Here is a 25574-nt window from a genome sequence, read left to right as displayed (position 1 = left end):
ACAAGAGACTGTCCGCTCCCAAACTCCAAACCGAGCTGGCGCTGCAAAATCAATCTGCGAGCTCATTACATAAATCCATATTAAACTATTTAAGTCTGTATTTAACACTCAAACAAGGATGGTCAGGGTGAATTAAATGGATTTCATTCCAGGTGGCGAAAAGCCAAAGTTTGCCCCTTCCCCTTCTAATTCTTTCCCGGACCCATCTTTTGCAACACTGAAAAATTACTTTTTGCACCCAAATATGCGTACCCAGGGACGACAAAGCTCCGCATCTTTTATTGTTTGAGCTGCGGGTGCTAACGAAATCAACGTAACATCTAGCAGTTTCCTAAAGAGGTCCACGTGAAAATCAACGTGTTTGGGGCTTCTTTTCCCCTAAATCTTTCCCCTCAGGGAGCGAAGACAGAAAGTTAGTATCACTGACAAATATGCCCGAAGATTAATTTGCTGTTTCCTCATAAACCAAACACATGGAGCTATTTCTTACCCTTTCTTATCGCTGATCAAACGGCAGCTCAGCAAATAGGTTTCTGCTGGGAAGGTGACAAGGTAGCGCACTCCATATAAAAACCCATCAGCGCTCAGGCCTGCAGACAATGCATCTCCTGACCTTATTACTCCTGAACTCTGCGGTGTAACTTCATCTACGCTTCTAAAGGAAACTGGTATGTTTAGGGAAAAAATGAGCACCTGCAAAAGGGGGAAAACAGATGACAGGGAGAGGAGGTAAGTTAAAAATTAAGCGCTCTCTGGCTTGCGAAGCGGCAGGCGAAGTCAGAAGCCAGGGACGGAACACCCAGCTATACGCGGCCAAATGAACGAGGCTAGAAGGACACGAGCCGTACAGAGGTCAACAACTCTTAAATAACTTAAATGCCTTGCCAGCGTCCAGCTACAGAATACAGATCATAGAATCACGGAATCGTTTAGGTCGGGAAAGACCTTTAAGATCATTGAGTCCAACCGTTAACCCAGCACTGCCCAGTCCACCACCAACCCATCTCTCTATTAACACCTCCTGCCTTCTAATGTAGTTATTTTTAGGAGACCTTCGATAAACAGGCAAATACTCTTGAACTCATTCGATCAGCAGGCATCCCAGTGAGTTACTGGGAGGTTTGTGGCAAAACCATTCCCACACCAGGGTCAGAAGAGCAATTTAGGCACTGGCCTGTCTTTCCTTGCTAAGGTTTTTTCCCCCCATAATTTTTGCCCAATTCCTTCTGTAGAGGTGGTTTAAAGGAAGAACGCACTGGTCTCTCCTTCCTTGTTAAGGCTTTTCTCCATATTTTTCCCCTCATTCCTTCTCTAGAGGTGGTTTAAAGGAAGAAATCCATGCCCGCACAAGCTGCAAAGTCCAGTAGAGCCCCCTAACAACTTACTAGTAAATTACTGAAACTCAGGCCATGGATATTTCCCTGGAAACAAGGGCCGAAAAATCTTGGCCTATGGCCAACTCTCAAGAGCCTACACCTCCGTTCAAGAACGACCATGGCTTCCCGAAAACATGAACTGTCACCTCTCCTGACAGTAAATCCCCCCCCACCAGTGCCGCGGGAGTCACGGCTGGTCTCCTTGCAGGAGCTGCAGCCTGGAGCCTCCCGCAGTTCTCATTTGATGTCTTCTTTTCCCACATTCGCAGGATTGGCTACCACTGATTGAGTGCATTAACACATCTAAGGTTGCTTTTAAACTAAACTGCTTTAAATTTTTGTGATACCTTCAAAATAAAGAAACGAAAAGGCTATCACATCTTCAGAGTCTACTCAAGTAACCTGTAACCTTGGCTGAATTTCTTTCCTACCGCCCAAATATTGAAAATTCTGCCTGCGCTGTGGTTTCACTCAGTTGGGAGAAAGCAGAGTGACTCCAGCATCAAAACTCATCTCCTGAGCTTCACTGAAGACTGTGGTGGGGTAGAAACCCAGCCACCAGATTTTTAAACCATTATGGCTCTTAGAAAACAAAGCTGCCAATTTTTATATCAGCATTTTAAGACAACATCAAGCATCTCTAACTGCACCTTTCCAGAATCCAAAGTTTCCTGATCAACATTTGCAGCAATGTTCACTAGATCAATGGATGCAGAACCAGACATGATCTCAAGAACCCAACTAATCCACTCCTACACCCCACGGCTGGATTAAAAATACCCCTAGCAGATGTTTACCCAACTTCTTCTTAAAGACGTGCAAAGATGGAAGCTCCAAAAATATTCCAAGACAACCCCTTGCAGTGGGTCTATCTAGAGGTGCCTCCTAAGCACCTCTCCTGGTTTTAGGGATGGTCTTTATATACCAACTTTTCTTTTTAACTAAAAAAATATTCCGCTGATTTTGTATTTTTGCATACATCTGTTATAAATCCCCAGTAAGGTGCCATAATATTATGGCAAAGACCACCATAAGAGCATAAAACCAGAATTTATTCTTACTATTATCATGATTATTACTGCTTATGCAAGGCAATAAATGTGAGCAGCTTACCAGTCGTGCATACCAAAATAAGGACGTTAAATCTCTTGTTTCAACACAAAAAATCCTGACGCTCTGGTCCAGGAGGTTATTTTTCTCCCCATCCCTGGACGTCAGGCGCCTTTACCACTTTTTGCTGCCAGAGATGGGTTGCACCCAGGTCTCATCCCGCCTTGGGATGTGTCAGGGGAAACTCTCCCACAGCTAGAAGCAGGTTTGAGGTGCTGAGTCTGCTCAGACGGTGCTGGAGAACCGCGTGCGATGGAGGGTGACACCGCACACCATCTCCTGTCCCTCCGTGGGAGCAGCACCCCAGAGCCACGTGCGAGTTTTCTAGCCAAGAGCCACCTGGCAACGTCCAAACCAGAGGCAGCTGGCAAACCAGCGGCTCGGAGGTGTGAAGGGTCCCTGGTCCAGCGCAGGAACTTACCCCCACGCTCTTTTATTTAAAAGAAGTCCATATGGTCAGTATAACTCGAACCACAGCCCTAAATAAGCCTTAAAAAATATATATATATATTTCCACAACCCGGTAGCATAACAAATTCTCTGCATTGGAGGAAATAAATAAATAAATAAATAAATAATACATATATATTCTACTCTGAAATTTATGAGTGGGATCCTGAAATAGTCTCTCACTTCTTTCTCCTGCTCTGTCTCTGCCTACACGATGGGAAGTAGCTCTGTGAAATTCGCTATTTCTAATTCAGGGCATAAGGAGCAAACTAAAGAAACCGCACGTTCCAGCCTCCTCTGCAAAGGCAACTTTGGCAGCATTAGCAAAAAGATACATCTGCCCAACCTCTTCTTAAAATTTCCAGTAAAGAGCATTCCTTATCGCTACTTTTTCCCTGTTTTACCTATCGTTAAAATAACCCCCCTGGTTTTCCCGATATTTGAAATCGTGGGGTTTATTTCAGATTTTATTAAGGCTAACCATAAGCAAGATTAACGCCCACGGTTCGCCCTTCCAACAGGCTTGCAGGGACTACAAATCGGAAGTTTTAACACCAATATGAGCTCAGTTTCTTAGCAGAGAGATGGATTTTATTTTGTGGTTGCTTTTTTAGTGGGGAAGTAATTATAAATAATACTACACTATAATTAATATGCAATAAGGAATAAGCAATACGCAATAAGTAACAGAATAAGTAATTATAGATAATACTTATGATAATAAATGGAGGGGAAACGGTGCCTCACAGAATGTTTTTGTAACAGGAATTCAGGGAGAAATGAAAATTGAGTCAAACACTGTTTCTTTGGCAAGGAAAAGTAATTCACAGGTTTCCCAATCTAAGTCTTATCATACAGAAATAAGTCTTTGCAAAGATCTCGCGCATGCAAAAACGTTAAATCTGCTCGCTGCTAAGCTGAAAAATCTAACACGAGAAAGAGCTAGGCAACTTTTAAGAAGAGGAATTAAAAAGAAAGAAAAAGTAGGTGACAAAAATGACCAAGTGAACGGCCCAGAAAGCCGAGCCTGAGCAGCGAGGCTCCGACTGAAACACCTGTTCGACAGCGACCAGTCATCAAGGACCAGGCCACCCACAAGCTTCAGCTCTCTGCCCTCTGCCCTGTCTCCCTGAAACATCCACCTTCGGACATCCTCAATCGTCTGGAGACCATCCGTGGATGGACACGCAATCCCTTCTTCAAATAATTCTGGCGCTATGTCATAGAATCGTCGAGGTTGGAAGGGACCTTTCAGATCATCGAGTCCAACCACCAACCCAACGCTGCCAAAGCCACCACTAACCCACGTCCCTCAGCACCACGTCTGCCCGGCTTTTGAATACCTCCAGGGATGGCGACTCCACCACTGCCCTGGGCAGCCTCTTCCAATGCTTGACAACCCTTTCCGTGAAGAAATTTGTCCTAATATCAATCCTAAACCTCCCCTGGGGCAATTTGAGGCCGTTTCCTCTTGTCCTATCCCTCATTACTCCTCCTTGCGTGGCAGCACAAAGAGCCCAGGCACTGGTTAGCTGTGCCGCGTAAGACGTTGTCGTCTTTGTTGCTCGTTTGCCAAATTACCTACTGCTTATAATGCCAAGAGCGAAGACTGATTTACAGCACTTTCACCAGTCTCTGGGAGAGGGCATCTCCCCAAGCCAAAGATTTGTCAAGCCAGGAATTTATTGCAGGAACATCGCTAATAATTATCCTACCGTATACACAAGTTGGTTATTTCAAGGCTGTCTGTATCTGATCTTTCACCTGCTAGAATAAAACAATCCCTCCGCGCATCCTGTGAATATCTGAAGGATGGATCCGTGAGAAGCCACCGGCACAAAGCAACTAACTGTCTGGGAGCTCTTTATAGGAAGATTTTCCTCTGGGATGCTCTCCTCATCTGAAGGTATGCATGTCCATCACTCACCACCACGCTGTTCTCCAGTCATTTCCTCGGTGTGCAAATAACAGGTTTTATACGGCCATAAAAATAAGACAAGTCAGCGGAGATCTCTTTCATCTGCTTTTTCTCGCTGTGAATTTGTTTTCCAGTACATGTAACCACAAGTACATACTGTAGGCTTTATTTCTGGTAACTACTCAATGTGATCACACACTCCCATAGAGCGTGTAAAGTCCATCGCGCTTTAGCGGAGTCAGGGAGCAGAAACAGAGGGAGCCAAGCAGCAAAGTGGCCTGAGAAACGCAGAGTACGTGAATTGGAGATGATGAGAGACTTGAAATCCTTAAATCTGGTTCATTTATTGCTTTGTTTTTCACAGAAATAAGAAGCGTTTAAAGCCGTGGTTTTTTCTCTTGTTATAAACTGGCGAGCAATCTCTCCCTGAGAGGGGAACATTAAGGTTGTTAATGGGAAAGAAAGGAGAAAGAAGAAGAAACAATCCCAAGCGCCTTTTCCCCAAGGGTGCCGGAATCCACAAATGTACTTTGATTTATTGACTAACGCGTGCCTTGCAGACCATCCACCACCGCTTATTTGCCTCTAGTTCATAATGCACCGTTAAGTACCGTCCCTCTCCCGTCATAATCCCAGCTAAATAGGACAGAAATTTTATACTTCTCAGGGAGCTCGTTGGCTTTTTATAGTCCAAGCAACACGTATCGAAATAATTTTGAGCATCCAATGGCCGCATCTGGAATACTAAAAGTGGAAGCTATTACCTGAGGGAGCTCGCAGCCCGTTTGGCTTTCCCTTCTCATTTTGGTACTGTCTAATTCCAAATTAGCATCGCAGCCTTTACAAGGGGTATATCTGGTCTCAACCTGAGCTCATTTATACTTGCTTCAACGCCAACTTACGCGCTGCTACATCAGGTTCTACAGTCAGTGGTGGTCAGCAACGGATGTCAATCTACACGTCCGCATACGAACAACATAGTAGGAGGAATCGGACGGATTATAGCTTTCTATCTGAATAAAGCTTTCAAAACCCCCCAACAGAACATACACAACTTTTTTTTACCCCACTGGATGGCTCAAATTAGCTGCAATAAAAGCAAAAACTATCTATAGTCTCACAAATCACCAGAAAAAATAAAAAAACATATTATTTTACCCTGATGTTAAGTTTGGGGTAGAAATCACTGCTAGGAGAAAATCGTTATTCATTTAATAGATGGTTTATTTGATCCTGGCTTTCAGAAAAAAGCCGCTCAGAGAAGCCTTCAGTATGTCTCTGTTCATGTTCCTCCACCGTTAATGGCTCCAGAAAGGGATAACAGCTATTAATGAATATATGGAAACTTCACCGGGCTCTCATAAAACACGCCGACAGCAAGCGTGGGCTCTGCTGGGTGGCTGCCAGCCCTGGGAAGGGGGTAGCCCCCACCAGAGCCCCCTGGCCAGACCCCGGCTACTTGGTGGTGCCACGTGGAGCTCAAGCTGAGCACCCGACACGTGCTGAGCGTGGCCCAACACAATTCAAAGCAGAAGGGGGTTACGTTCCTCCCGCCACGGCCAGCCCCACCGCTTCATTTGTATTTCTAACTGGCTTCTCCACCATCTGTGCAGGCCGGCCCTCCCTTCATCTCCGAGGAATTGGAGCGGCATTGTTTGAAGACCTGATTAAATAGCCAGAAAAAAAGGAATCCATCACTTAAAAAGGGAAATGGAGACAGTTTACAATGGCGTCCCGTAGCTCTTTAGGATTTTCTTTTCATTTTCTTCTATTTTAATTTTAATCCGGTGCCAAACATAACAAACACCGACACAGAGCGTGAAATCCACTGACAGCGTTTCACTTGCGATGGCTAGCTGGGAGCAGCAATGAGTTATCCCGTTTCCCCACGGATGATCCGAGCATCAGATTAAAACCCCACTCCAGCAGGAGACGGCCTGGTTCCTTCAGAGCTTCACGCATGAAAATACAACCCAAGCACATGAGCTGAATGGAGATTCAGCTTAAAAGAAAGCGGAAAGAAAACAAAACGTAACGGCAAAACAACTGTGTATCTCCCCACGGTGAGATCTGAAGTGGAGGAGGTTGGTTCGGAGCAGGATGATGTCCCTCTCGTCCCAGCCGACCTTCCTCCATACCACACAGACATTCTTTTCTGTCAGTGAAATCTAGTTTTTAAGCGTCTTTTCATTTTCACATTCGTCCCCAAGGGAAGATAACCTCCATCCTCACCTCTGGTGACTGCACAGAGGGAAACCCTCAGCTGGCAAGATCCAGGCTGGAAGGCACGCACCAAAGTGGGAACCCAAATAAATACCTGCCTCTTGATCCCGACACCCACCCGTCGACCTCAGTTCGTTAATTAGTCCTGGGCAAGGAGGGTGCCCAGGCTGGAGGGTCCCGCTAGCAGGAGGAGGACAATCGTAACGACTCTATGGACGTTCCATCTCCCGCTGCCTAGTCTCATGGCTGCAAAGCGTCTGCGGCACGAGTGTCTAGAGAGAGGGGCCGAGAGGTGCCTGACAATTCCCCAGTTGCTACTGGAGCTGCTTTCAGGCAGTGGACGTGAAAGAAAGAGGTTTATAAAGGAGATGCTGAATCACCAGGGAGAAGGACTAAGAGGGAGGTGAGCTTCAAAGATGTGCAAAATCCTTGTTCAGCCACAGATATGGGACCAAGGCAGCAAACGGAGGGAGAAACCTCAGCCCTGTTCCCATTTTCATTTGCCTTAACTAATTGCTTGGAGGGGACTTTGCAAACTGGGGAAACATGGCTTTCCCTGGTGCTTACTCCTCACTTTTGTCTACCAGATGATCTCAGCTATGGCCACAAGGTACCGCCATCCTCCCTCTGTGCTCCTGGAACCACTCTGGATAATAGCGCTCGTAACACAACAGCTTACAGGATGAACTTTCATGGATCTCAGCAAACATTCCTGCTCAGTGTTGAGACGGGAGTCCTTAAGAGTGAGACTACTGCAGCTCAGAAGAACCTGGACCACGGCCATTCTTATTTCTGTACTTCCAGAAGACCAGATTTTTGGCAAAGCTTTAAGAACTTCACACTGATGCTGTGTGGAAACTTTTCAAAGGATTTCCCAAAGAAATTCTATAGTTGAAGCAGGTTAATTGATCTCAGTAGGGCTGTCTCAACCGAGTATTTGTGGGATACCAAGATTCTGCTCTTCCCAGTCCAAATCGGAGAACGAACAACACTTCAGCACGTTCTCTTGTTCTCAGCTTACAATGAGAAGTAGCACGTGTAACCTACAGCCCAGTGCAGGTCATTAATCATTTACAACCCAGAAACTTTGAAAGGCTTTTATCCATGTTTTACATATCATCAAGCCCAAGATGAAGACATCTTTCTGTTACTTAAAAACCCGTAAAGCAGCAAATCCTTACGCTGCTGCACAGAGCAGTCACAGAGTCACTGAATGGTTTGGGTTGGAAGGGACCTTAAAGGCCACCCAGTGCCACCCCCCTGCCCTGGGCAGGGACACCTCCCACCACACCAGGTTGCTCCAAGCCCCGGCCAACCTGGCCTTGAACCCCTCCAGGGATGGGGCAGCCACAGCTTCTCTGGGCAACCTGGGCCAGGGGCTCACCACCCTCACAGCAAACAATTTCTTCCTCACATCTCATCTCAATCTCCCCTCCTCCAGTTGAAAGCCATTATGCTTTGTCCTATACCTACATGCCCTTGTGAAATGTCCCTCTCCAGCTTTCTTCTAGGCGACCTATGAATTTCAGAGCAACAAAATAAAGTATTCATCCTTCCTGCGCATAGACACAAACCTTCCGATCTCAATGGCTGGCTGCACTCCACATCCCACTGACGAACTGTTCTTTCTCTTACCTTTCTCTTCTCTTGCCCTTTCCCTGAGCCAAACATTCCACAACAGCTTAATACAGAACCACATACAATATAATTCTCTATTACTTATGGACTACTTTATTCCACCACCTCACCCATTTGTGATCACCTTCTCGTATTTCAGCAGGATAAAGCCCACCAATAGACGGTGAGACACTGCCGTTGGCTTCTCCTGCAGGTTTAGCCGGCCTCGAGTCATTTCTAGGACAAGGCCAGTATTTGTAATTGCCCCAGTAAACAAAATGCCTCCAACTATCCAACAGCCTGGACACGCTTTTAACTACAGCCAGCCAGCTGGATAAGTAAGAGGGAGTAAAGAATAGTAGCTGCTCATTTGGGATTTTTATGTTAATAGCATTAATTACATCTACAATTCTGTACGTCCTTTGCATCTTACCAGGCTCCGGGATGATTAGCTGTGCACTGGCCTGTGCGTTTCCAGCTTCATTTTCAGCTACACACTGATAAAAACCTTCATCTGACTTTACCAAGCCCAGAATCCGTAAGTTGCTGCCACCCTAGAGAGACAGCAGAAAGGAAAAGAAAGGAAGTGGAGAGAATTAATTAGAAAAACACCATCCAAAGTGAATGCGGATTATAAAACCTTTCCAGAACAGTTATTCTGTGAAAGGGGGTACTGTGTATGTACTCTCGGCTCCAGCGCAAATAGCCCTGGTCCTTAGAGGGCTGTAACCATAAGCACTTTCATCAGGAATCTCTTGACACTTTGTGGTCTTTGCATTTTGTTTGATGGTGCCTCCGGCCCATGGGCGAACTCCCTTCCTTGCAGAGTCCATCCCACACCCTTCTCAAGAACTAAGCTCCCAATTCCAGCCCTCACTCCAGTAGCGCTTTCAATTTTGTCTTGGCTCTTTGCTGCAGGGAAGATTTAAAATAACTTTCAACTCTGCCTCGTTGAAAAAATACTGTTGTGAAGGTCAAACCCTCCTTATGGCTCCAGGCCTGGAGATCCTTAAGAAAAGGTCACCCTACGCCCACTTCACTTGAAACAGATTTAACTTTACGTTTCCTTCAGCACAAGCAGCAACCAATTAAATTGGGTAAAATATCTCAAGTGAGGGATACGCTGAAATACACCTTCCATAAACTATTAAGTTAAATAATTTTCCACCCCTAAAGCATCACAGCAATAGAGCTGTCTTTTCTTTGGACAGCTTCTGGCTGCTTCTAAGAAGCACTGATGTATTAAAAAAAAAAAAAAAAAAAGACTGAATTTGCTATTACATATAGCAAAGTAAGTGTATGCTGTATGAAAACCACACCAGAAAGACTCTTTTTTTTTTTGTGATAGGTAATTAAAAGACATGATCATAATCAATATTATTTGTTACAAGGTGAAAAATTAGAGGCGCTGAACCAAGTCACGTCTCCAAACAAGCCACCCCTCGTGGCCTGGGGACATCTTCACAGTGGCTGAAGTTTCCAGGGGTGGTCCCCAGCGTCTCAGCTTTGTCACTGACAAGTGACACTGCTTCCAGGAGAGGCCAGCTCGACCTACCCTTTCAGAAAACACAGCGCAAATTCTCAGCCTATGTAATAGTGATAGCTAAACTAAAAGAGATCGGAGTCCTGGATGGGGAACTTACTCTGGGGAGAGCGCGCAACAATTCTCTTTGAAAAAGTTGTAGTTATGCCCAATGACCCTTACTGTTTTTAACCCCTTGTGTCAGAGTACCATTTCCTTGGAGAAGAAACCTGGTACTTGTGTTCACAAAGGACAACGGTAAGGGAAGTCATTCACACATGATAAACAATATTCCGAATAGCAACACACAGTATGACTGGACATCACTTCTATTCCAGGAACGGACCAGGTTCGGCTCTCTCTAAAAACAGGAGACAACGTCAACATACTTGACCTAACACAACACAATGTGCCTAATTTGTATTAGGAGGCAGCAGAAATCTTGTTTCCATCAGGAAGACCATTACGTTTATGAAGTTATTAGATCAGAACACATTTCATAACTTAGTTAAACCCCCCCCAAATTCTGACAAGTAAAAGCCAGATAATTACCACTATCTGAAAATAGTCGCTGGGGATGACGACTTCTCCATTCTTGATCCACTCCACCGTAGGAACAGGCTTCCCAGACACGGCACATTCAAACTCAATATCCATACTCTCGTAGGCATAAAGATTTGAAGGGCGAATTAAAAACCACGGTGGGACTGCAAAAAAGATGGGGAAAAAATGAAAGCGCCAATGAGTGGAAATAAATTCAGGCTTAGCAAGTAAATCATTTCAATAAGCCTAAAAAATATTAGACATAAATAGAAAATGTATCTGTAATTCAAATTATTCTCGTTAACCCAGAGCCTATTAAAGATTAAATACTAGAGAAAGCATTTATTCTAGAAAACACACTTAAACGGTTGATGTTAACATTTTTTTTTCCCCAAATAAAAGAATTAAAACCTCAATTTAGAAGACATGTAAGATTTATGTCTAACAAAATATATATATAATTCTCGCTAAGCGAGTACAGAGGTAATAAAATCTCACTCATTTCAAAGGATTAGATGCCAACCGCATACGTAACAAGGTCCCTCAAGTCAACTTATGGACAGGCACATACACAGACAGGACAAATGATACAGAATTAGAAATATTTAGAGCAGAGACACTTTGATAGAACCAAGAAAAACTTCTGACTGGGTTTATAGAAGATGAGGAGATAATCAATAACCAGCAAATCTGGCCCTAGCGACTGGAAGACGAAAAAGGTTGAATTATCTTGGCTGAAAATGAATTCTTATTAAGCTAGCAATTATCTGTTGCCTTGTATTACTCTAATGTATTCACAGTTTTTCAGTATGCTATATGATATGCTAATTTAATTTCACTTCATCACTATTGTACTACCAGGACGATGGAAATTAGCAATTTGAGGAAAACTGTTAAGAACATCATATTTCTAATGAGCCCCCCCCCCGCCCCCACTGAAAAACACACGCAAGATCTCAGCAGCCCACGAACATTTTGTCAGGTTTTGTCGGGGAATGACGGCCTCCGTTTTGAATATCCGTAGCTGCCAGGAAGCCAGAATAGATTAATTTCTAAGCACCGTCCATGACTTATCATTTCAGACAGAAAATCCAATTGTATTTCTTGAGCCATCATTCCCCATGTCTGATTAGAATATTTATAAAGCCATAATGTTAAAGAGAAAAAAAAAAAAAAAGCCTCTAAATTAAAAGAAGGTGAAGATAAAATAAATTGCACAGGAGCTAAGAAACATTAGAGTCAAGGTTGCTCACACATCCCTAGCTCAGGTCCCAGGTTTTTGAGGATTTACAGCGCGCTCCTCAATTCCACCATCAAATTCTGGGTTTTCGCGGCTCCTTTGGGGCTCCGGGAGGACCCTGCTCGCCAAAAAGGGTTTAATTTTCAAGCTTCCTATTTAGTGCATGGCTTCATGCTTTCCCGATTCATTTCCCGGTGTTTTTTTTTTTTTCCCCCCTCCTCTTTCTACAATACCTGCGTGATCCACAAACATTTTTGAACTGGTAGGAGTCGAACACTAAGAGGTGCTACTAACCAAGCTACCGGAGAAAGGGCAAAGTACCCCCCCCCAGGTTTTTCTTGTCCACTTAGCTATCGTTTAGAGCAGTCTTTTATACAGTATTCAATATACTAATGGGGTTTTTTTTGCACATCAGACCAAAAAGTCTCATTGGGGATGCAGAAAATAAGGAAAAAAGCTGCAACACCTGAACACGTGGTGTAGACAACCAAACCCCTGTCCTGCAGGAATACTATGGCAGACGTACAGATAAAACTGTGTTCTTCGGGGTTTGCATTTCATCACCTTAACTACAAAGCTCTTTTCTTTGCCTTTATTGACAACCGAGTTTCCAGGTTTGGTAATAAACGAGGGCAGGGCCCTAGACATCATCGCCTCTTCGATCACACCCTCCCAATTACTCCTGGGGGCTCTCCGAACTTGTGTGCACTTTGGAGAAAATGATGTTATTTAAAAACTGTGTATAATACATAAAGCCAAGCAGATCAAAGCAAGTCTGCAAAGTTTTTATGTCAGCGTTTTCTTGATTTTTAGCTGTTGTTTCTGCTTTTGAGCTGAGTTACCTACGCTTAAATAAGCATCCGCCCCGGTCCCCTCCAGCGCTGCTCCCATCTTCTCCGTTCCTCTTCCACATCGGTCCTTTTTTACCGTATATTTAATAATTTAGGATACCTAGAAGCTCCCAATCCCGTTTGGCTCAAACGCAACGCGTGCAAATTAAAACTGATGAGGCGTCCCGATTAACTCAGCCGCCTCATTTCCTATGGAAAAGTCTCCGAGGCCTGCGTGCGTTTGGATAGGCATCGCCCCGTGTTGGGCTCTTCTTGCTCCGCGGCCAGAGAGACCTTAAATCAGGGGCTCCAGACCACACAGCAGGAAAATTTTATATACGTTTTTTCCAATAAAGCAGCACTCAGAAGGGAACACCGGGAACTCAGACGCTGATCAAGAGGTTTATAAAAAAATAGCATTGTTTACACTACAGATATACAAAAAGAAGTAATTTAGTGGCCGAGTTACAAAGGATCAGCATTGATAGTATGGCTCAAGGAAAAAGAAACAAGAAAAACCCAAAGACAGAAAATTTAAGATGGAATCACATTCAGAGGTTAGTTTTTAACACTTTTTTTTATACTATAGTCCTAGTATAATTTATTCAACAAGCTCGCATAAAAGCACCAGTATCTATGTAGTTTACAAACCACCTAATTTTTCAGAGCTCTGACAAAATCATAAACTACTCAGTCTTCATTAGCATGGTTTATGGCGGTGTCACCGCAAGCCTGCAATTAATTTATAGACTTGTAATTCATACATTCCTGCCAGTTATTCTTTACGACGCGCACGCTCCGGGACCCTGACCCCAGTTGCCTCCAGTTTCTCACTCCCTCCACCAGGACCGTTGCTCTTCTCCCACGATTTCTCTCCCTTTTATTTTTTTAATTGCTGGCATTTTTTTCTAGACAGGTAGAAATCCTCACGGTTTTTTTACGCTTTATGTTCAGTATATGCATAACCCTGTGCCGAGTTTCATTCCAAATGAACATATTTAACAATTATCACGCACTAACCAACGCCTTTCCTACAACAGGGTAGGTGTGCCCTTTATTTTTCCTACAGACACCATTAAAGCGAGCAATTTGCATAATTACTTTGCTGGAAATTAGGCAGTATTAAACACAGGTAGGACGCCACAAGTAAGGACAAGGTAACACCCTAAAGCAGACAGATGTAACACATCTGGACTGGAAATATGTACACACACATAGATATCTGAGACGTCAAGCACTATAAATATACATTCTATCAATATTTTATACATCAATAAATGTCAAGCGCTGCCATCTTTGCTCTCTATCTGTTTTTTCTCGGTCCTGAATATTTTAAAGGCATGCATATGTGAAGAAGGCTGGTGAGGAGGGCTGCGAAGGAAATAAGAGATCCATGATGTTTTCACGTTCCTTCTAATTACATTATAGCAATATAAAAGCGGCTTGAAGAAACCGCCGTCTTTTTCCCCCCAAAAAAACTTACCACGTTTCACAAAATTTTTTATTTTTTTTTCCCCCCAGAAAATTTCTGGGAATTGTTGGGAAGTGGCAGTTCAGCGAGATTTTTCCTGAACAGCCCGCCACTGTAGGATGCTGATATTGTACTTTGCCCTGGGCTCTGGCTGAAAGCCTTAAAATTCCATCTTCAGACAAAAATAATGTAAAATAACACCTCAGAAGGTTACGCTTATTCCATATCAGGATGAAACCACTTTTCTAAACACTCATTTTCATTATTTCATGTTAACCCAGGCCTATCAAAATGCCCCAGCTGCAGACTGAGGATATTTAATGTTAGATATTGCACCAAAAAAAAGAGGAAAAAAATCCCAAAAGGTTAATGGAGATCTATGAAAGAAGATGTCCACGAGATTTTGTGTTTAAAAGAATTAATATCAGCAAGTGGTATCAAAGTCTTCACTAAATATCTTTGGATAAAGGATTAGGACGGACCCCAGCGTGCAACCTCATTGACACAGGAGGATTTTTATTCGTGTGAACGGTAGAACTTAAATGAAATAGAAGATAAGAGCCATTTCGCAGGAAAGTCGTTTGGTATCAAAATTTACACAGAAGTTTAAAGTTCTCTGTACTACAGTAACTGCACTTGGGGGTGTTACCGAGGTTGTCCCCCAGCAGCACGTGGTATCGCAGGCTCTGCGATTCAAAATTCAATAACTTAACCGTGTGCCAACAGACGCCCAACGCCTCTGGGAGAGGAACAGCGCTTCGTTTTCCACCATGCCAGAATAAAGCGAATTTGAAAATTACGTTTAATGCATACACTCCTGTAAAGATCACGCTACAGCCCTGACACTGGTGAGCCCCTGGCCCAGGTTGCCCAGAGAAGCTGTGGCTGCCCCATCCCTGGAGGGGTTCAAGGCCAGGTTGGCCGGGGCTTGGAGCAACCTGGGCTGGTGGGAGGTGTCCCTGCCCAGGGCAGGGGGCGGCACTGGACGGGCTTTACGGTCCCTTCCAACTCAAACCATTCTGTGATTCTAAGAACTTTCTCTTGCCTGGAGGTCCCTCAGATGAAGAAGGCGCTCTGAAACCTGTCCTGTTTGCATGGCAGGACCGAAGCCGGTCCTCGTTCCATGTCATCTTCTAAAGACCTCCTCGGAAAGCTGTGCGGATTTCTGCGATGCCACAGAAAGGAGGTGTGGGACCACCGGCTTCCAACAAACGGGCTTCTCCCTTGAAGGACCACAGCAAGCTGCATTTATTACCAAAAAATGTCAAAGATTGGTTGTAATGAGCCTGTAGCAGAGACTCGGGGACTAATCGAACGCTTCCAGCTAGTTTAGAGAGCCATGTGTTGGGATGACCTCCCCGTTTCTAGAAATACCTTTTGTGAGATGACAGCTGATCTTGCGACAAGAGGAAACAATTTTAACTCAGAGAAATGTCAGCATTTCCTAATGCAAAGTGTCTTCTCTTTGCATGTTTGAATAAGGAATGTGTTTCTACTGACCCAAGAAAGATAACTGCTGTCAGCGAGTGCCCAACCCTGTCAGCCTCCTGAATGGGAAGAGTTTCAATTCCATGTACTTAAAGGGTGGTTTTGTCATCTTAGAGATTCAAATCCTTTTAAAAAGAAAAAGAAAAAATCCCTTGTACTTTTCGCTGCTAACTCGCACAAACCCTGAATTTAAAATAAAGTTACATCAAGTGAACGCGCCGGGTTGCGCCTGCCGTAAGGGGAGTCAGCATCTCCCAACTCAAAGCCAATGGAGTTCCTCCAGGTCTAAAAAGGACAGGAGAATTGGATTTTTACATCAACATAATTTTTTTTTATATATTTATATAGGTATTTACGATTCTTCCCTGTTATATATGGTATCTGTGTTGTTATTGCATTAAGAAAAAAAATAGAAACGGTGTTACAGTGCACTCTCAGGAAAGAGTAAGAGGCATAAAAATTAAAGCGCTAGCGTGTCTTCAATATACAGTAGGTTAAAATTAATATCTTCTTATCTCTTACCACAGCTCCGTATCCTTCTCTTACTCTAAACCCTACACCTGACAAGCAGAAAGGCAATATATCTCCCCTCAGACCAGCCTTGAAGAAATACGAGAAAAACGAAGCTGCTATTCTATGTAAAACTTCATTCTTCACCGAAATAAAGGTATTACTTGTCTTATTTAATGATTTTGATTATTTTCACGCTTCTTTAGTTCTCCAGGTGAAGGTCAGCTTATGGTGTTACTGCGCTACAGCAGAAGTTCACGGTTCCCACGAGAAAACGAACCGAGCCACCAAAAATTCAAACGATGCATCGTCGCAACCCCACGGGCAGGAGAGGGGAGAAGATGCGCAGAGAAAGGCTTTGGGAGTCCACGCCTTCTCACCGGAGACGCGCTGCCCACTTTGGACTCAGCGGACTAGAAATGTGTTTTCATCAGTCTGAATCTCCCGTTCTGCAGCTAACTAAAATACATCCTCGTCCCTCAGCATATTCCGCTCTAGCATGAGTTAAATGAAAAATAATCAAATCAAGAGATTTTATTGTCTTTGACTGCTTTACTAAACATACTTCTACTACTGACTGCACTGATGACCTGCTTAAAGAAAAATACAATTTCGGTGTTATAAGTAATTACGAAGATTCTTCATCGTTACATCCAGAAAATACAGTGAAAAGCAAAGCGAAGCTTAACGTTGCTCCCACTTCTGTTTCCAAAGGCAAAAGTCCTTCTGAAATGCTGTGATGACCTGTGCTATACTCAAATTGCTAAAAGTCTTGATTTTATTTAAATAAATAGCCCCTCAGCCCAGTGCAGAGGAAAAGGCGACACTGTTTATGTAAGGAAAACTCATTATTATCTCCACATTGGTTCAAACTGCAGCTACCCCAGGAAAATTCAAGAGGGATAAGATCACTCATGAAGTTTTCAGAGAGGTGAAGGACAGGTTCGCTGCATTACTGTACGCCAACGATAACTGAAAATAAAGAGGTTGTTAAGAAAAGAAAGGACTTTTTTAGTAGTTCACATCAACAATGATTTCATTCACACATCAGGAATCAAGGAAGAAATTCCTGTCGCAAAATATTACTTCCCCCTAGATGTTGTCATCATCTCATTTTCCTTTTTCCTAAATATTAGTTTTAAAAACTTGCCACAGACAGTCTGTGTCTCATAATAAAAAAATAAAATAAAATAGAAAACAAAACAAAACCTCCTGGGTTTTTTGGGGGGAAGCTTGCATGGTCATCAGGTAGCTAATAACAACTCCCACTTTATTGCCCTCCTGGTAGCCAGGCCCTAATGAGTTCAGCAAGGTTGGTAACGACCCCGTGAAATCGCTGGGATCCAGCTGGCTGCTGCTGGGCTACTGCAACGTCAGCACCGAGGAGCAGATGCCGCCGTTATTCGTGTTCAGTCGCACAGAAAAAGTCTCTACGGTTTAAAAAAACAGTACTGAAACCATATTAACCGAGGGCGAGTTTCAAGGTCGGGGTAAGGAACGCGCACAGACACTCATCTACAAGGTTCTGTAGAGTACGATCTGTATAATCTCCATGAGCAGTCTATAATAAAACCCAACCACCTCGTAGAGCGCCATATAGAATTAAGAATCATGGAATGGTTTGGGTTGGGAGGGACCTTGAAGATCATCTCGTTCCAATCCCCCTGCCCTGGGCAGGGACACCTCCCACCAGCCCAGCTTGCTCCAAGCCCCGTCCAACCTGGCCTTGAACCCCTCCAGGGATGGGGCACATAACTGAGACCACAACATGGAATACTTCAGGATTAATGTAAATTTCTTTGTAAATTTCTGAGTTTATGAACAAATCAGGAACGTTAAACTTTCAAAGGAATCGTAAGACTAAAATGCTATTTTATCCATAATATTCCTGATCTAGTTGAAGATGCCCCTGCTTACTGCAGCGGGGGGGACTAGGTGGCCTTTAAAGGTCCCTTCCAACCCAACACATTCTATGATTCCGGAGGACTGTTGCGAAATACAAGGATCTGCCCCCACTGCTAGAGGAGTTAAGCACGGAGAGAGGATTGTTCCCCATTAAAATATAGTTCCATGTGTGATTACCACGTTAAAAACAAGATAAAAATGAAATAAAGCATCCCTGCCCCTCGGAATAGGTAAAAATATTGGTCCAGCTCCTGCATGGGTTTGCCTGGCCGGAGAGCACAGGAGCAGGATGCAAATAAAAAGTTCTTTTTATGTAACGCACCGATAATGGACAGCCCGGGAAGAGAAAACTAAGGTCACCGATATCTGTCAACTTATAACTACCTAAAGATTTTATTTTATTGCTGCCTTTATAACTTATAGTACAGACAACAGTTATTGACCGCATACCATCTGCCCCAGGAACAAACGAGCATTTCATAATTGCGTATTGGGTCAAACTTCATCTTTAGATGCATTAACGTTATTTCTGTCAAAGCCTGTATAATAGGAACGCATGCATCACAGAGCAGGCTTTCCGAAGGCTAATACGATGCTGACAATTAGCCGAATTTTGAGTAAATAACGTGAAAGAGAAAATTAGGTTGTGAGAAAGTTGCAGGTAGAGCTGAATTAGCTCCCTAATTCTTTTTTAAAAATAATATTTTGCCCGTGTGGGAAAATGCTGCAGGACTACAAACACTTTTCAAGGTCTTAGGAGGCCATACTTGGGTTTTTTCTTTCTTTCTATTCATAAAAACATCAAGATACAATGGCTCTGACCAACCTTCATCTCAGTGCCAAGGCACCAACCTTCATCTCAGCAACAAAGGGAAAAAAAAAAAAAACAAACCAAAAATGAAAACGTAAAAATATTCTCCAGCCTTTCCTCCTATGCCAAGAGGCAACATTTCACACTTCCACATCCTGCTTGCGAAAAATAAAAGTATTTGTGGTTCAACAGAAAAATAAGTGTTGACCCTGGATGCTGCGCCCTGTTCCTCACGGCACGTTGAGGCCCGGGAAAGGCTCTTTTCCGGAGCTCTTTGCTGAGATTCGGGCTGACACCAGCATGCGCCATAATTGCAACTATAATGCATTTCATTTGGGGATCTCAAAGCAATTTGTAGACATTAAATAATTCACAAGCATTTTACAGCTAGATACACACACACATAGAGTAAATGACTTGCTCAAGGTCATGTAACGTATCAGTGACAGATAATTAAAAGCCAGTGTAATTAATAGATGTCCCTGTGAGATTCCTGTGTATCCAAGACTCCCCTCTCTAGCTGGAAGAGAAAACCGCCTCTTCACTGTATGGATCGCCCAGGTTTACTTTTTGGAGTTTTTCTTTTAAAAAAAAATAATAAAAAAACCCTTTCCAGGCTCTGCATGGCTTCACCGTGATGGCATCCAGCCGAGGGGGCTGCCACCGGAGCAGGAGCCCCGGTGGTCCCTGGGCCAGCCCCACGCTGGGCAGCAGGGACCGGGCTCTCGTTTGCCGAGGGGTCAGTTAATGAGCCAGCACCACCCCGCACCATACAGCTTCCCCTCCTCCCCCAGAGCTCCTCATTAAAGTTAAAAGCAACCGCCGTAACCTCATCAAAAAGAAAATTGGAGAGGCTGAAAACAGATAAAAATACAGTAGAGGCGAGGGGAGCGCTGTATGAGTTTATTACCCTCTCCGTAGCAGTCCTGATCTCTAATAAAGGCTTGTTTCTTGCCGTTACTCACTATTTCATTCCTTTTCCACTTTTGCAGCTCAGCGCTTCGTGGCTTTGCCTGCGGGGAAGGAACAGGGCCAGAGGAAACGTGGTGGTGCAGCCAGAGGCAAGGCACGGCCGCAGGTCCCTGCCATTAACCTCCACTTCTTGGGAGTGTTTCCCTATTTTTCCCCATGATATCCAAGGGGAATAAACAATATTCACAGCGATAGACTGGGGAAACGAGACTTCAGGGAGAGAAGTACATGTGAGGAGGGGAAAAAAACAACACCAAAAAGTACGACAATTTGGGAGTTGCCAGAAGGTTGTCTGTTGCCTTTAGAAACTTCTCCTGGCCGATGTGGTTTTAATTCAGTAGCACAATTTCCAAATAAAACTATCAAGAGCTGAATCACTCAGGGACTTAGTCAAGTCCACACATGGGCAGAACATGGATCTAAGCTTGCTCAGGCTCATCGTCACGCTCTAAAAGAACGCGGAAACCACTCTTCCACCTTGAAAGCATCCTCTAAAATTGGTAAAACAATAAGAGAAATATTTTCTAAAAGGAAAAAAGAAATTACAGTATTTTCCTTTCTTTCATTTCATTCTATTAGTCACCAAAGCAATGTCTGATAAGGAAACAAAATCACCAATTCGTCACATTTCAATAACCTTTAACAAAAGTACGCAAGCTGGCTTCTGGAACAACCCAAAAATGTACTGTGAATCCACTCTAATCGCCCTGTGTGTGGTTTGCCTGGAGGAGTTTGGCTGGAGGAAATCCAATCCTAAAGACTGGCAACAGTCTGTGACTCTGCAAGAGGAAAATATGGAGAAAGTTTGCGGAAAGGGTGCTTATTTTTGAGCTATTTATTTGTCGGGCCTCGATCTTCATGTTATCACACTGTCTTAAAAGAAAGAGAAATGAGAAACTGAAGAGCAAATAGGTAAGACAGAATATATATTATAGCAGTTTATATAATATTGGACACGTTGCCACTTACTCTACTTCCAGACCCCCGCCGATGTACCTGGCAAGTTAAGGGGTGGATTCTCCCATCATTTATTCAGACTAGTACATCCGCTTTTAAATTATCCCATTCAAACAAGATCATTAACACAAACTGACGCTCAGAATGAGGATCTTGGAAAAAAAAAGACTTGGGCCATGCATGGAAGGGTTGACAAACTGAGCTGCGGAGAACACAGAATGAAGAAGTCATTGCCAAAAAGTAAACACAGCTTCCATTTTCAAAAGCCAGGAAGATTCACGAGGATTTGATGGCTTCCCAGCTCCCCCCGGGTAAAGCATGAGATAGCAGCAGTCTGAAGGGTGCGATGCTCAGGGAAGCACTGGAATCCCCATCCCTGGAGGTATTTAAAATACGGGCAGACGTGGTGCTGAGGGACATGGGTTAGTGCTGGTTTCGGCAGCGTTGGGTTGATGGTTGGACTCCATGACCTTAAAGGTCCCTTCCAACCTAGGCAATTCTATGCCAGAGCTCTCCCAGGCCTCATTTACCTGTCTCCCAACTCCAGTTCTCATCTCCTTTGAGGAGGAATTGCTCCTCAGCGCAGCCAGCTGAACGAAGCCCTTTTCAAATTGACAATATGAGTTTTATCCCCCCCCATAATTAAGGAAGAGTCGGGAATGGCAGAGCTGATGGGAGCCATAGTGGTCTCTGCAAGGTTATCACGTTCGGAAGTCAAAGGAAAATATACTCCTCTCCATCTCCTAGTCATCAGACCAACACCTGCTCTCATTTTCGATGTCAGGCCAGTTAGTGGATATGTAGCTGCTTGTCCAGAGCAGCCTTTCAATAAATAAATAAAGACTTATTTTATCTTCTTTGTAGAGATAAGGCCAATGGCTAGCAAGCGCTAGGTCTTAATGAAAGCATCCAAAAGCTCCGTTTGGTTTTAAAACTAAAAGCATACACCAGGCAGATTTCTTGTGGTTTCTTTGGTCGACAATCCTACCTGCCAACTCGGTACGCAAACGCGAGCGAAGGCAGAACATGAATTATGGAAAGGGCTGAGGATGCTTTCGGTGCAGCTGGCACCAGCCTCCCTCTCCACCGGCTGCTCTGGCCCGGGCTGACCTTTGTTCTCGGCACTAGAAGCGAAGAGCGGAGAGATGAAAGGGGCTGGATGCAGCCCTTGCAGCTTCGGGCACTTCATTACACCTCCCCTCCCGCTCTGGGTGAGGCAGTTGTGTTTTGATCAAAGAGAAAGGAATCAACAAGCTCTAATTCGATTAGCAAGCAAAAACGTCAAATGATTTTGAAGTAATCCAAGGTCACCGAGAATAAAAGTGACTGAGGTACACACGCACTGTTCACCAAAATATAAAGCAGGCGGACATTCTCTTGGTAGCAGCCAAGTCGCTTGCTCCAGGAGCAGAACTCCTTGTTTTCCATTAATTCACCCAAAAAGCAGGACTAGAACAGCTGAGAGCTCTTGTACCACGCGGTGAGATGAGATGGGGTGAAGAACCATCCGCCTTGGTCCTGCAGGCATTGCTGTAGAGACCTGGCTACGATCCTCCTTTCTCCGGATTCCCTGTATGCAACCACCAAAATAGAGGAAAAAAAGGCAGGATGAAGGCAGCATGTCCCGCCGGGGGACACGTCGGGGGGGAACTCCACCTCTCAGCCCACGGAGGATGCTGCCTCCTGAAACACAACGCAGAGAGCAACTGGGAAACGGGGAATAAATGAAAACTAAAGAGCTAAATTTTAGAAAACACCACGTTTCACTCAATTCTGCCCCAGGATAAGACACGTTAAATTTTTACAAACTGATATAAATTAAACAGACCGGAGGAATGTGTATTCTGTGTCCGCATAATGTCCTTTAGCGTGCTGCTTCTGAATCTCACCGCTAATATACCACGAACCGCACAAATGTAGACTGAACGGATGGAGCCAGCTGAATCACTGTCAGCCAGTGTCACAGGCAGTTCAGTTCTTCCAACCGCCTTAACCTTTGATGCAAAAAGTAATAATAGTTTAATTGCTGTGACACGTTTCGCCTGTAGATATTAATGGGTTTGCAATACCCAAGTGAAGGAGATTGACACCTCACTGTCATTTTGCCACTGGGAAAATGAGAGCGCGTGGATCAGACTTACAGAAGGGGATGTTATGATGATCTAGTCCGACCTAACGTATAAATCAGAAGAGGACTTCCCTGAATTAATCACTTTTTGAAGTGCTGCGTATATTCTAGGAAACTCATTCATTCCTTCTTAGCGATACAAATACACCGCGGCCCTTGGTACACTGTTCTACTGATTAATTATTCTCATTTAAGAAAAAAAGTATTATCTTACTTGTAAGTCTACACTTGTCCTTTTCTCAACAGGGGATGTTCTTCCTATCTTTGTCAGGTAGACTGTAAGGCTCCATTATTATAAATCTGTTCTTTGCACAGATAGCTACGGACCATGAGCAAACCACTCTACAACCTTCTCTCACAAATTAAATAAATAAAAGAGGCTCTTTCCTTTTCAGTACCTTTTCCAATTCTTTAACCAATTTCATGATTAAAGTCACAGCAAGCCCCTGGCCCAGGCTGCCCAGAGAAGCTGGGGCTGCCCCATCCCTGGAGGGGTTCAAGGCCAGGTTGGCCGGGGCTTGGAGCAACCTGGGCTGGTGGGAGGTGTCCCTGCCCAGGGCAGGGGGTGGCACTGGGTGGGCTTTAATGTCCCTCCCAACCCAAACCATTCCGTGACTCTATGCTTCACCCCGGATGCCTTTATCACTTCTTTAATTTTCTTTTTGAGCCACAGATGCAATTCTTCAGCAGGGTTTTCCCCATGTGGAGCCCACAACCACCGAGGGATCCCCTTGGCCTTTTCAAAGCTCGGCACACCAGCAGCTCCCCTCCGCTCTGCCACCATCCCCCACTATTTCAAAAAATACTAAAAAAGGAACATTGACAATTTAGATGCTTCTTCAACCAGTTCTTGAATACAATATATTTAAACAAGCTAATTTGAAATTAGACATTTGAAGATGTCTATTTTAGGTACTTCTTTTAGAATTTCCTGATCTACCGTTTAACTCTTACTGAAGCTCCCCTGATGCCACGCTATGCTCCGTATACATCATCCACCTTCTCCTCTGATCACATGGAATATCAGCGTTACTGAAAATCCCACCATATATAAACGTACAGCCCGGCAAAATGCCAGTCTGTCCCAAATACTGGAGCTGCCAGGCCATAACCCACCTCCTGAAATGGGGCATGGGTCCAGGCTAATTAGTCCTGCTGTGGGGCCCAGCTCGGGCAGGAGACTGAGTGTACTGGTCCCGTGGTCCTTGCCAGACCCGGCAGCTCGCTCGGGTCTGGTACGACCGAAATGATGCTTCAGTAACACTTAGCCCCACAGCTCAAGGTGTTCTCCAGCTTGCAGAAGAAACCTGCTTCCCATTGTGAAACCATGAAACAAATAAAGTCCCTAATTATCGCCTGCATTTTCCTTCTGATTGGCCTCTGAATTTTCTTTAATTTCATTACTTTGAAGCCTTTTAACCATCAAACATGTATTTTGTATCTATGGGCTTTACTGTCCACATCAAGCTTTCAGAGCTACCATATTTTTGAGTTAGGGAAGGGAGTAGCTCTTCACTGGCCTTGAATGGGTGCAGGATCAGCAACTTCACTGTGATCTCAACTGAGAGAGTTGGGGTTGTCCAGCCTGGAGAAGAGAAGGCTCTGTGGAGAGCTGTGGCTGCCCCATCCCTGGGGGTGTTCAAGGCCAGGTTGGATGGGGCTTGGAGCAACCTGGGCTGGTGGGAGGTGTCCCTGCCCAGGGCAGGGGGGTTGGAACTAGATGATCTTTAATGTCCCTTCCAACCCAAACCATTCTGTGATATCTGATTGTGAACTATCGACACGGCAGTGCCGGACCAGAGAGGGGCTTCCTAAATCTGCTCCGTCTCCACCACAGGGCTGAGCTCGTGCTGAGAGCTGAGAGCAATAACAGTGAACATCTCCATTCCCCTACTTGCCGATCTCAGCAGTTAGGACCACCTGGTACTGGGCTGGCACAGCCTGGAGTGAAGAAGGCAGAGGGGTGAATAAGTGTTCCTCCAGGGATGCCCAGCATCCTCCCAATCCTTCCTTTGGAGCACTTTATAGAATTACAGCCCAGGCCCCAACATGGGGACAGCGCGTTAGTGATGGGCACTTGGCATGAAGCCCCCAAGCACTGGTGCATTTTCCAACCACATTTCCTCTCCCAAAATGAGCTGGCGTCAAAACGCAGAGGTGCAAGAAGTAATCCAAAGCCACAGAAGAAAGCTCAGGTGAATGCAAGCCTACTGCATAAGTAAAGTATCACAACAACAATAAAATTCAAATACAACCCTTTACGGCAAGGTCAACAGATCACTTCCTGCCAAATTCAATTCAGGTATATGTATGCATGTACAAGCGCATATGAATTTTTACAGATAAAACCACTCTTAAAATACATGCACGTATACATACACACACAAGCATGTATTTCCCCTGGCTCCCGCTCTTATTCATATTCTAGATATTATTTATGTGAAACCAAAAGTGACTCTTCAAAACTACAGCTGCTCATTTCATTATCACCACCGCCCAATAT

At 44.3% G+C, this 25574-nt stretch overlaps 1 protein-coding gene across 1 annotated transcript in view; it reads right to left on the bottom strand.

Annotated features, from left to right (window-relative positions):
• LOC128902487 (netrin receptor DCC-like) overlaps window positions 1-25574 on the bottom strand; it is a 592493-nt gene that overhangs the window by 210373 nt on the left and 356546 nt on the right. Inside the window, exons 6-7 of the mRNA XM_054185611.1 lie at window positions 10769-10923; window positions 9128-9248 (exon numbers count right to left, since the gene is read on the bottom strand). Coding sequence (XP_054041586.1) covers window positions 9128-9248; window positions 10769-10923 — 276 coding nt within the window. The remainder of the gene's footprint in view (window positions 1-9127; window positions 9249-10768; window positions 10924-25574) is intronic.

This window comes from Rissa tridactyla, chromosome Z (assembly GCF_028500815.1).
Source record: "Rissa tridactyla isolate bRisTri1 chromosome Z, bRisTri1.patW.cur.20221130, whole genome shotgun sequence".
Lineage (NCBI taxonomy): Eukaryota > Metazoa > Chordata > Aves > Charadriiformes > Laridae > Rissa > Rissa tridactyla.
This window is presented reverse-complemented; position numbering and strand designations above follow the sequence as displayed.